Source organism: Bison bison, unplaced genomic scaffold, assembly GCF_000754665.1.
Source record: "Bison bison bison isolate TAMUID 2011002044 unplaced genomic scaffold, Bison_UMD1.0 scf7180017864267, whole genome shotgun sequence".
Taxonomy (NCBI): domain Eukaryota; kingdom Metazoa; phylum Chordata; class Mammalia; order Artiodactyla; family Bovidae; genus Bison; species Bison bison.
In genome coordinates this window covers 2358995-2371788 of record NW_011494839.1, presented here as the reverse complement: position 1 = coordinate 2371788, position 12794 = coordinate 2358995, and the positions used below count along the sequence as shown (strand labels likewise).

The following is a 12794-nucleotide window of genomic DNA, read 5'->3' as shown; positions in this document are numbered from 1 at the left end:
TCGTGTCCGACTCTGTGCAGCCCCATAGACGGCAGCCCACCAGGCTCCCCCGTCCCTGGGATTCTCCAGGCAAGAACACTGGAGTGGGTTGCCATTTCCTTCTCCAATGCATGAAAGGAAAAAGTGAAAGTGAAGTCACTCAGTCGTGTCCAACTCGTAGCAACCCCATGGACTGCAGCCTACCAGGCTCCTCCGTCCATGGGATTTTCCAGGCAAGAGTACTGGAGTGGAGTGCCATTGCCTTCTCTGTTATCAACTGCTAAAAGAGGAATTTTGAGAGATCTGACTATAATTGTGGATTTGTCTATTTATCTTTGCAGTTCTGTCAGTTTTGCCTTATGTGTTTTGAAACTCTGTTTAGGTACCTAAATTAGCATTGTTATATTTTCTCGAAGAGTTTATCCCAAGGAAAGTGTTAAAAAAATAACTCTCTGTGTCTGCCTGCTTGAATGGGTTCACATATACTGTTCTTTAAGGTAGGGTAGAAAAGTTAGAGGGCAGATGGGGGTAGCCTGGAGGAGGACAAAGCTTCACCTGTTCCAAACAGCTGGCCACGGGAAGACTCACAGCCTAAATCCAGCACACCTGTCTCCCCTTCCTCCCACAGCCACCAACAAGGCCTAGCAGAGCAAGGTCTTGACAGCCGAGGCGCCTGCTGCTTTTAAGTGACTAGGCTCAACTTTACAATCTGATGATTAAGGTCTTTGGGGCCCTATTTTTAGTGTAGATGTAAATTGCTTTATGAGCTAAGATGTCTGTACATTTTAATGACATGCTTCTGTCCCAGTTCACTCCTTGTGCTGTCTACACCAGTTTCCACAGGACTGCAGAGGCCCCCCCAGCTTGGGCCAGGGCCTTCCAACCCTGGGCTTATCCTCTTGGCTGACAAGGTTCCCCACCCAAAGACTGACAAGAAGATGCAGATGGTCCTTCCTCCTGTCCTGAGGATTGCCAGATGCTTCCAATAGAATATATCATGATTTCAGAGACAGAGCATCGGGGACAATGTGGGTGACCCACACCTTTGGATTCTCTACCCTAAAACAGCAGAAGCAGTGTGTGGAGGGCAAGTCCAGTGCAGGAAGTGTCTCCAAGGAAAACCAGTCCGTGGCCATCTTAGTTCCCAGCCCACGTTCCATAAATGTTGTCCTTTGAGATTATAAAGGTGCTCCTCCAGGGAAAAATAAAAAACATTTCTTAGAAGAAGGAAGGAAAGAAGAAAGAAAGAAAGTAAAGAAGGAAGAAAGGAAGGGGGGAAAGAAAGATACATGGTACTAGCCAAGATTCTCTTCTCTTCTTGAAGCCCAGGGTTTATTTCCTAGACTCTCAAAAACCAATACATGTGTCCCCAGACCTGAGATCTTATCAAATTTCCCTACCTAAGATTTAATCTCCTTGAAAATATCCATATTTTCTTAAACTGGGATGAACAGTAGCCAGTGTTCCAAAGAAAAGCAGGTATGTGGAGCCCTGGGTCCCCACAACATATCACATGCAAAAAGATAAAATAATTTTCATGCAAATAACCTTTGAGACCAAATCATTCAGTCCAATTTTAAGGGTAAATATCAAGTCCACCTGCCACTAGGGACTCGGTGGTGAGCGATGCCTGAGGCAAAATCTTCTATCCTTCGTGAGATTAATTTCACAAGGTATCAGAGAATGTTTAAAAAAAATAAACCAGTAGACCAAGAATATGATTTCCCATGAGTTTCACTACAGGTCCTATGTTCTTTGAAATGATCTATTTAATTTTCCAAAACAAACTGAAATGAATGAAAATTTAACTATGTTCTCTAAATTTAATTGAGGGATTCAGGGTGTCAAATTATTTTCAAACAGAAATCTCTACTGAGAGCACTGCTTGTGTTATACAGATTAGGAGATTCAAGCTTATGAATCAAATTACTTTTAAGCCAGGCACCCTGACTATGCTGGAATTTCACTTGGTACAAATAGAGGAAAAAATGATCAGCACTCAGGCCTACATTTACTGCATAATATTATCCAGGACTTAATAGTCCTGGAAATTATAAGAAGTTCTGATAATGAAATGCAAGCATTTTTACATAGAAAAAATTTTGGAGAGAGGAAGGATTTTATTTAAAGAAGTAAGTTTTTAATGAGACTATTTATTATTGCTTTTTCATTTGTATCCTGCAACTGCAGTTTTCTCTTTTTTTTCCCCCCTGCTGGGAAAGTGATATCCTAGTAAGTGTCAGTTTGGGGGCTTTTCTAGAAGGGGCTTCCCTGGTGACTTAGACAGTAAAGAATCTGTCTCCAACTCGGGAGACCTGGGATCAGTCCTTGAGTCGGGAAGATCTCCTGGAGAAGGGAATGGCTACTGACTCCAGTATTCTTGCCTGGAGGATCTCATGAACACAGTAGTCTGGTGGGCTACAGTCCATGGGGTCGCAAAGAGTGAGACATGACTGAGCCACTAACACTAGAAGAGAAAAGAAAAAATCTGTAATAAAACTGTAGGCTATATTTCTCAAGATCAAATAGCTTCCTTCCTAAAAGTCACTTTAATAGGAAGCTGAAATGGATGTATCTGTTTTAAAGAGGGAAATGTAATGTAAATTATGTGTGAGCAGTGTAATGAATGAAGAAGGCAATAGCACCCCACTCCAGTACTCTTGCCTGGAAAATCCCATGGACGGAGGAGCCTGGTGGGCTGCAGTCCATGGGGTCGCTACGAGTCGGACACGACTGAGCGACTTCACTTTCACTCTTCACTTTCATGCATTGGAGAAGGAAATGGCAACCCACTCCAGTGTTCTTGCCTGGAGAATCCCAGGGACAGGGGAGCCTGGTGGGCTGCCGTCTATGGGGTTGCACAGAGTCGGACACGACTGAAGCGACTTAGCAGCAGCAGCAGCAGTGTAATGAATTCACTTCCCCTGGCAACATGTGCCTGCAGTCCTACAATTCCATGAAAACAGTAACATAGGCACCGGGGAGAGCTTTCTGCGGGAGTTGTCATGACAAAGCTACTTGAGTTTTACTTCTGCAGTTTTTTTAATGTTTGTCATTCTGATTTAACCTAAGGCCCTTATTAGTGCTGTACACCCTGTGGATTTTTCTCCCTTTATTTATGCATCTCAGTGATTTCCATGAAATGCCTTTTCCCCACTAGAACTCACAAAGCAAAGAACAAATCCACCACTGTTCATCTGAAAAACCAGTGCTGTGTGGCAAAGGCTGTAACTAAGGTGCACCTTGCTCTATCCTGTGCAAGGTCTTTCACAGAGATTCTCTCATTTAAACCTCACGACAACCCCGCACAGAAGGAATTTTTTAACTTCCTCATTTTTAAAATTTGATATTGTTATTTTTTCATAAAATTAGTTTTATTGAAGTGATTTACAGTGGTGTTAATGTCTGCTGTACAGCAAAGTGATTTAGTTATTATAAAACTTCCTCATTTTTAAGTAGAGGATCACAGAGGATGAGTGACTTGTTCCAAATTATGGAGCAGCTGGGAGCCTGGTGCCCAGTGACCCCTTGTCCACCACCACGGAGTGTGTGCCTGCGATAGAATGGAGGTCACACCCACATCTAGGGAAAGTGGGTGAATCCCCACTTTATCAGGGTTGATATGATTGAAGATATAACAGTGTGACCGAGGGTTCTCTGCATTGACTCACCCCTGGTGACACATTGGCACAGAGAGGTCAGTTCTAGGCTTCCACCCCCTGCGAGAAAACACCAGTCCTTCATTTGCTGACCCCACCCCCCACCCTGTCTCTGACTTGTGGGGGTGGAGTCAGCCTGTCTCACATGCTCAGCAGCTCTGGCTGCCTCTTTTCCCTTTGGGGTTCTGATCTCAGCACTTTAGAGTTACTCTGAGCCAGTTCCTCAACCATCCTGTTTTCTCCTCCATGAACTGGGCATAACAATACCATCGACCTCCCATGGCTCTGCTCTTGAGGAAAACCTACTGTTTCCCTCACACAAGGCAAAGAAGTCCTATCAGTGAGGAATTGATAATCTAATTAGCATCCTTTGTAATAAAGCTCTCCTTTCAGAAAGGCTGAGAACATGCACCCACACTCTGCTGGACACATAATGGCGGGTCCATGCCTGAGAAGAAGGCTGCTGATAATGTCTGCAAAACTGTGACATCGACATTTTCACTTCTCCTTCCTGCTCCCCAGCCCAACTCCTTCTATTCCTAGAGGCCCTACAAAGTCAGTACACCAGATGTCTTCTTCCAGGTTAAGAAAAAGGAGTGAATTTAATTTCTTCTTGTTTCGTAGGCCTGGTTTCTGATCTTCCCTAACTGAGCAAGAGGGAGGCAGCTACAGGCCGTGAAGCCCCCAGATCAGCTCCATCCCTCCCTTCCATCCCTCAGTGCTCACAGCTGTAAATTCTCCTACGGGGGAAAATGCCCTTTAGTGAATGTTTTCTTTCCACGGCTCCTTGTGTTGGAGGGGAGGGTGTCTTCTTCACCCTTCCTCAAGCATCCACTGAGAATGTGCTGTATTTTCACAACTCTGTGCTGCAGTCCTGACATACCTCAGTTGCTCTGCCACTGAGCAGTACAGACTGTATCCCTGTGATGGAAATGCCCAGGATAGACCTGCCCAACTGAGTTTCCGGGGCTCAGGCTCTTGGCTGTGAGTCACAGACCAGGCCCCAAGCACTGCCCAGGCCTTGATGACTGGCCCAGGCTCTTGGCTGTCCTGGAATCCATGATGCTTAAGCTATCTGAGGCCCGAGGTTCAGGAATGCTGAGTAGGGAGCAGCCAGTGCTTGGGTTTAGTCTTTCTGAATAAACATTCTGACCCTGCCCTCAGCATTCCCCCTTACACCTGTTTCCAGCATCTGGCACTGACTCTCTGACTCAGCCCAGCAGGTGCAGGACAGACCCTAGTGGTCACCCACCCAGCAGCCTCCAGTCAAGCCTTACCCTTCCCACCCTCATTGTTTTAAGGCAAGTGGCTTTCACTGTAGAAGGCCAAAGCTTCCTTTGGATTGGCCCAGAAAGACTGGCTTTTAACATGCAGTGGTAACCAGACCCTTTCGTCAGGTAGAATCTGTGATTGCCATTCGAAGCGGCTGAGTGGAGGGGATGGTCCAAGGGTGGGGTCTAGACACAGTTTCCTCACTGCCAGCCCCCCTCCCCTTCCTAGCCAGGCATGTGACTGACATACATATAGCAGCCAGCCCGCAGGGTTAGGCAGGACAATTTCTAGGTAAAGTGGTAAATGGCAGGACTGGACCTGAAGCTGTCAGCATCCATTAATCTCTTGGTTGCAATTCATCTGATCAGTTAGTATCACTTGGATATGCCTGAGGGAATGGAGCCCGGGACAGGTACAAGGTAACGGATCAGAATCGTGGGTGCTACAGAAGCTGGCCATTTGGAGAAGGGCCAAGGCTGGTACCTTACAGAGGCCCTGGGAAGCTGAGAGGCAGCCCGAGGGCACTGGTCGCTCGTTACGTGACCTGGCACAGCTCACTCTTTTATTTTAGGCCAGCAAAAAGTAATTCCTCTTATTAACATGGCTACCCTGACTTATGCCAGCGTAAATATCAGGAAAGCATCTGTCTGGTTTTGTTCAATCAAGTGGGCCAAGCTGCCTGTAGGTAAAGGCACTCATGCTCAGTCACTAAGTCATGTCTGTCTTTTCTGTGACCCCATGGACTGTAGCTCACCAGGCTCCTCTGTCCATGGGATTTCTCAGGCAAGAATACTGGATGGATTGCCATTGGCTTCTCCTGGGGATCTTCCCAACCCAGGCATCGAATCTGCATCTCCTGCATTGGCAGACAGATCCTTTACCACTGAACCACCTGGGAAGCCCAGTATCACTAAGTAAACTCCCACTATTAGGCAACCAATCTCCAGAACTTTTTCACTTGCAACTGAAACTCTACACATTAAACAACCTCTTTCCATTGGTGCAGCCCTTGGCAAGCACCATTCTACTTTCTGTTTGTATGAATTTGTTGACTCTAGATAGTGGGATGGTACTGTATCTTTTAGTGACTTGCTTATTTTACTTAGCATAACATCCTCAAGGTTCACCCCTGTTGCAGCAGGTGTCAGAATTTCCTTTAAGATTGAGTAGTGTTGGAGAAGACTCTTGAGAGTCCCTTGGACTGCAAGGAGATCAAAACAGTCAATCCTAAAGGAAATCAACCCTGAATATTCATTGGAAGGCCTGATGCTGAAGCGCCAATACTTTGGTCACCTGATGCAAAGAACCAACTCATTGGAAAAGACCCTGATTCTGGGAAAGATTGAGGGCAGGAGGAGAAGGAGGTGACAGAGGATGAGATGGTTGGATAGCATCACCGACTCAATGGACATGAGTTTGAGCAAGCTCCGGAAGATGATGAAGGACAGGGAAGCCTGGCATGCTGAAGTCTGTGGGGTTGCAAAGAGTCAGACACGACTGAGAGACTGAACAACAACAACACTATCCCATTCTGTGTATATGCCACATTTTGTTTATTTACCCATTGATGGACACTCAAGTTGCTTCCTCTTAGATGTTCTGATAGTGCCACTGTAAACATAAGTGTACAAATATCTGTGTGAGTTCTTGCCTTCAGATCTTTGGGGTATATACCCAAACATGGAATTGCTGGATTGTATAGCAATTCCATGTTCAAATTTTGAGGAACTGCGATGCTCTGTTATACCATTTTACACTCCCACCAACAGTGACAAGAGATTCTTTTTCTCCATGTTCTTGCACCTGATTCTTGATGTCTGCAACTAATTAAAGTCTTTGTCAAAGTACCATGCACAGTTCAGGCCAAGCCAACACTGGCCATAGCCTGGAACTGTTCTGCACTCAGGAACAGATTGGCCACAAGCCTCTGGCAGAATGCATGCTCCTCAATCTCCATCAGCAAGAAATGGCGCTAGATGATAACATGAGAAGGATGCTGCCCACACATCACTCAGCCCTGAGTAAAAGCGCCTCTCATGACCCTCCCCTTCTGTGCAGGGAAAAGACACTCTAGTACCATAATCTGACATTGCATTCATTCCCTTTTAAAGGACATTTGGTAGCAGCAGCAACGAAATCAAAGGCAAATAAAAGGTTTTATGTTTCTGACTGAGTCTGCTTCATGAATACCCAGAATTTCTAGTGAAGTTCATCTGACAAAAATAGTCTTTCCTTTGAGCAAAGGTGTGTCACCCCCTTCTGCTGGTCTTCTATGGATCTTGACTGAACTGGTCTCACAGTTGAGATGGCAAAGTCTGCCTCCCTATTCTATCTCCTGGTTTTATTACTAAAACTCACACTTCTTAACTTATCTGAAGCCCTGTGCTGACAGAGCAGTGTTAAATGATGGTTGTAGGTTTGTTCATTTGTTACCTGAGGAAAATGTGTGAAATTTAGAAATAATACGGGATGAACAATCCTTTCTTCCCTTGGTCATGCCCCTTGGACCAAACTCCAACTCGGACAAACTCAAAAGCAGGTAGAGAAGATCAGTGCTTATCATTCTCTGTCCTTTGTTCAGATTCATGGGACATCAGTATTCCTAAGAAATAGCACTTCCTGTGATGAAGGAGAGCCAGCATTTGGAAAACTATTGAAAAGAATGCATATATAAAGTTCTCTTGGGGAAGGCTGTAGGGAAAATGTCTGCTTATGATTGAATGCGTGCATGTGTGCTCAGTCATGTCCAACTCTCTGTGACTCCATGGACTGTAGCCTGCCAGGCCGTTCTGTCCATGGGATTTTCCAGGCAAGAATATTGGAGTGGGTTGCGGTGCCCTCCTCCAGGAGATCTTCCCAACACAGGGATCAAACCTGTGTCTCTTCCATCTCCTGCATTGGCACACAGGTTCTTTTACCACTGGCATCACCCAGGAAGAACCTCTGATTGAATAGACTGTGCTTATAGAAAGATTTCTAAAATTTTAACTCATTCTTCCTTTATGAGAGAGGCATATTTAAAGTCGGGCCACATGGAGATACACTGGACTGGGTGATGGATAGTCATGATTACAACATGCTAAAAGAATTGAAACATACATGATGTCCAGTTCTGAAAAGATGAACATCCCCAATACAACTGTCTTTCTTTACTGAGGGTCCTGGCTGTTGTATATCATTCCTCACAAATAGTCCCCAGGTGATTCTGCCTGGCAGAGGAGCCTCTTCACTAATATGAAAAAGAAGAAAGGAAGGAAGGAAGGAAATGGACATTTATGAAGCACTTAATATAAGTAAGTCACATACAAGTGCTGCTGCTAAGTCACTTCAGTCGTGTCCGACTCTGTGTGACCCTGTAGACGGCAGCCCACCAGGCTCGCCCGTCCCTGGGATTCTCCAGGCAAGAACACTGGAGTGGGTTGCCATTTCCTTCTCCAATGCATGAAAGTGAAAAGTGAAAGTGAAGTCGCTCTTAGCGAGTCCAACTCTTAGCGACCCTATGGACTGCAGCCTACCAGGCTCCTCCGTCCATGGGATTTTCCAGGCAAGAGTACTGGAGTGGGGTGCCATTGCCTTCTCCGGCAAGTGCTTTAGGTACATTATTTATTCAGTCCTTATGACAGCCTTGTGGGATAGGGTGCATGAGTGCTAAGTCACTTCAGTCATGTCCAACTCTTTGTGATGTATGGACCGTGGCCTGCCAGGTTCCTCTGTCCATGGGGATTCTCCAAGCAAGAATACTGGAGTGGGTTGCCATGCCCTCCTCTAGGGGATTTCCTGACCCAGGGATTGAACCCATGTCTCTTATGTCTCCTGCATTTGCAGGCAGGTTATAGGGTGTCATCTCTGTTTTACAGAAGAGAAGAAAAAAGGCTCAGAGAGGTTAAGTGTCTTGCCTGAGTCATACTGCTAATGAATTGTTATTCTGGGATTCGAAACCAGACTCAGCCTCTTTGCATAAAACTTCCTTGCTGAGATGGTTAGGGATCCTCAAGTTCACATAAATAAGACCAAGGAGACAGTGTAGTCACCTACAGATACTCAGAATAATCTCTGCTCTTGGCCCCCACTCTGGCACCAGCCTTTCTTCTCTGAAAGATAGCATTTGTCCATATTGTTAGAAGGAAAAATCTAATACCTGACTGAAATGTGAGGGTGTTAAAGCAGAAAACCCAAACTATTTGATACTAAGTTTTGAAGGCTGTAGGCTATTAACTGCCAAAACATTTTAAATGGAAGATAGGTTTTCCATTGGGCTTCCCGGGTAGCTCAAATGGTAAAGAATCTGCCTGCAATGCAGGAGGCCTGAGTTCAGATCAGGTGTGAACCTGCCTGGTTCAATCCATGGGTCAGGAAGATCCCCTGGAGAAGGACGTGGCAACCCACTCCAGTATTCTTGCCTGGGAAATTCCATGGACAGAGGAGCCTGGTGGACTAAAGTCCATGGGATTGCAGAGTTGGACACGACTAACACACAGATTTTAATCTTGAATATAAAAAAGCACAGAAATACAAATTCCAAAAGCCATTGAAATAGCTTGCACACCTCCAGCAGTGTCACAAAGATTCTATCCCACACAGACTATACCTTACGCAACTAGTTTCACCCTTTAGATATTTCAGGAAAACTGTCACAGAAGTTTCCTCTAGATTAGAAGTTGTCTTCAAAAAAAGAGGCTACACAGTGAAGCCTGATGGTCTGTTCATCTATGTAGAATTCACTGTTTGCGCATACAAAATGGCTAGGAAAAGTGCTTTCTTTACATATCAATGATGTGCTCAGATCACTTGGGTTTTTTGTTAGGATTCATGAGAGTAAGGTGACTCTGATGGGGATGAGAAGAGTTTGGTGTGCATAAACAGGCTCTGTCAGTCAGTGGCTCAGTTGTGTCTGACTCTTTTCGACCCCATGGACTGCAGCACACCGGGCCTCCCTGTCCATCACCAACTCCTGGAGTTTACTCAAACTCATGTCCATCGCATCAGCAATGCCATCCAACCATCTCATCCTCTGTTGTCCCCTCCTCCTCCTGCCCTCAATCTTTCCCAGCATCAGGGTCTTCTCCAATGAGTCAGTTCTTCACATCAGGTGGCCAAAGTATTGGAGTTTCAGCTTCCGTATCAGTCCTTCCAGTGAATATTCAGGACTGATTTCCTTTAGGATTGACTGGTTGGATCTCCTTGCAGTCCACAGTTCAAAAGCAGCAATTCTTCGGTGCTCAGCGTTCTTTATAGTCCAACTCTGACATCCATATATGACTACTGGAAAAACCATAGCTTTGACTAGATGGACCTCTGTCAAGATGATGTTTATTCCACCTTAACTTCAAGGACATTCAGGTAGCTAGCCTGTTACCAACAGAATCTAATAACAGCCTTTTTAAAAAGAAGCCCAGTCACACTTGATGTCTCAGCTATTCCTTTATAGAAAACTACCTGCTTCAGTTTTATTCTAATAAAAATAATATGATTCCATGGCTAATATGATTCCTTGGCCCCTCTTAACTTTTTATCAGGGAGTAACATGGCAGGGGGAAGGGTAATCCTAAGGCCATAAGGACTTGGGATAATTTTACTGAACTTGAAACATTACCCCCAAATACATAATTAGGGCAAAATCGGGTAAAGTGTAGGACAAGTGCTCATTTTTCACTTGAAACTGTTTTGAGTGGCAACAAAACTACACACTCACTGAAGTCCTGCTTTGCCTGTGCCGGTTGTTATCCAATCATATAGCAGCTTCAAAAAATCACCCTGGGCGTCTGGGTTGAATGCATGTGCCTACTTCATTGCTTTGGTATCAGCAGCCTTCTAATCTCACAGGATAACTTTACCAGTGACGTCATCAGAATATGTTAGTCTATGTTCGGTGTTTCTCCTAGGAAGAACTGTGTGTGTCATACCTTCCACGTAAGGAGTTTGTGTTTTTACAACACATTGCATTTCAGCAAGACTTCTTTATGAGTGTCCCTGATTCTACTAAACTTTTATTTTTTAAACTCAAAGCATCATAAATACATTTCACTTTTGAGATTAGATTCAAAATCATAACCTATGATTTGTCTGGTATCTATAAAAGATACCTCACTAGAAATGTTTATGTTACTAGATTTTATTGCCTAGAGAAATGAATCCTTTCTCAAAACCTACAGTTTTGCAAAATTTGCTTATATATTTTTCACATGCTTTTAGAAATTCTTAATTTAGCAGTGGAGAGATTATGTCATGTGATGTAGCAAAGTCATTTAGGATTTTATCTTAGACTTTTCTAAATCCAAACTCCTGTTAGTTTTAATGTGATTTTCATCTCAGTAAATGATATACAGGTCGACTTAAAAAAAAGTAGAATAGCCTATACTCTTTCCCTAGAACTTTCCTCCACTGCATGCGTACTTTTATCCCTTCGTGTGAAATCCTTTCATGGCTCTTGGCCACAGCCAAGATAACCTGAGCTTGCTCTCCATCCCTAATAATAATTATGTCCTATATAATTATTATTACCTTTTCTCCTCGGTAGAAGAGGGACTGGACCAACTTGGAAAGGACTGGCCTCTTTTGCCTCTGACGCAGGTTCTCTTCTGTTGCAGGCTGGATTTGAGAACCCTCCCCTCCAGAGACAGGCTGCTGCCTCAGGGAGCGGGAATGGAGCTGATTCTGAGCCAGCTCGCCATGTCTTCTCCTTTTCCTGGTTGAACTCCCTCAGCGAATGACACTCATTCCAACTGCTGCGCCTCTGCCTGCCTGGCTGAGATATTCACAGGCAGCAGGGACCCAGATGAAACTAGAATCATATAAAGGGACCTCTGAATGGCATTTCTACCAAAAATACCCTTTAATTCCAGATGACTTAGCTAACACATTGAGGGAGAACAATGCTCTGAGAAGAAAGTTGCAGAAAAGCACTGGGGAAAAAAGGAACTTGATCTTATGCAAATTTTTTATTGTGTGGGAAATGTTATGAAGGGTGTGTAGGTGTGGTATGTGTGTGTGTACATCAGTAACAAGTGGCAAGTGTTGAAAAAAGTGGGCACTACACTCGTCTCTAATAGGCACTGGCTATTGTTCTGATGTCATAGTAGCTCTTATTCTCTTACCTCTTTGACAGTGCAGGTGGTCAGTGAAATTCAGTGTTAATTCAGAAGTGACCGATTTATCAATATATGGACAAAAGGTAAATCATTGACCAAAGATATGAGATGCTTCACAAAGCTTTTCTCTTTTCCACAACAGATGTCGCTGGATGGATATCCAGAAATGTTCTTTGTCTCTGGTGACACTTTCCTAGTCCAGAAGGCAAAGGCCAAGGACATTTCTTGTGACATTTTTCTAATCTTAGTTTCAAATATGCAGATATCACATACTTTACCTGAAAAAGACTTTTCAACAGGAACTGTCTACTGTCTCATGTATCCACTGAGGCACCAATCTGAACTATAGAGCAACTGCATGTATTTAAATATATATATACACACACACACAATACACATTATACATGTACATATATATGTATTTAAATCATGTGTTGTCCCCCCATAACACCTCATTCAAAACATAAGTTTTGTAAAGTTAAGTTTTAACTTCACTCTGTATGAACTCTTAAATAAATGCTGTTTTTAACAACTTAGTCTTACAGTGATTTATTGTGTTCATATCATTGTATTAATCCATTAGTCAAGTGAATCTAAAGGGTCTCAAGGGAATAAGCATCTTCATACATCCAAATTGATTTTGAAATATTAAACACTCAATTGAATTTTTAAAGTTATAATTAAACTACCAAAGGCAAGTGCATTATAAACTGTATTAGGGGTACTGTTTGATTTTAGAAGTGCATAGAGATAGTTTATATTCCTAAGAATTAAAGAGATTAGTGTTGGCATAGAC

General features: G+C 43.8%; 1 protein-coding gene across 2 annotated transcripts in view; it reads left to right on the top strand.

The window, feature by feature from the left end:
- TRIM55 (tripartite motif containing 55) overlaps positions 1–12530 on the top strand; it is a 45285-nt gene extending 32755 nt beyond the window's left edge. For both annotated transcript variants that reach the window (XM_010848474.1, XM_010848471.1), the window contains one exon: positions 11498–12530. In XM_010848474.1, coding sequence (XP_010846776.1) covers positions 11498–11620 — 123 coding nt within the window. In that variant the 3' untranslated portion in view covers positions 11621–12530. The remainder of the gene's footprint in view (positions 1–11497) is intronic.
- The last annotated feature ends 264 nt before the right edge of the window (positions 12531–12794 follow it).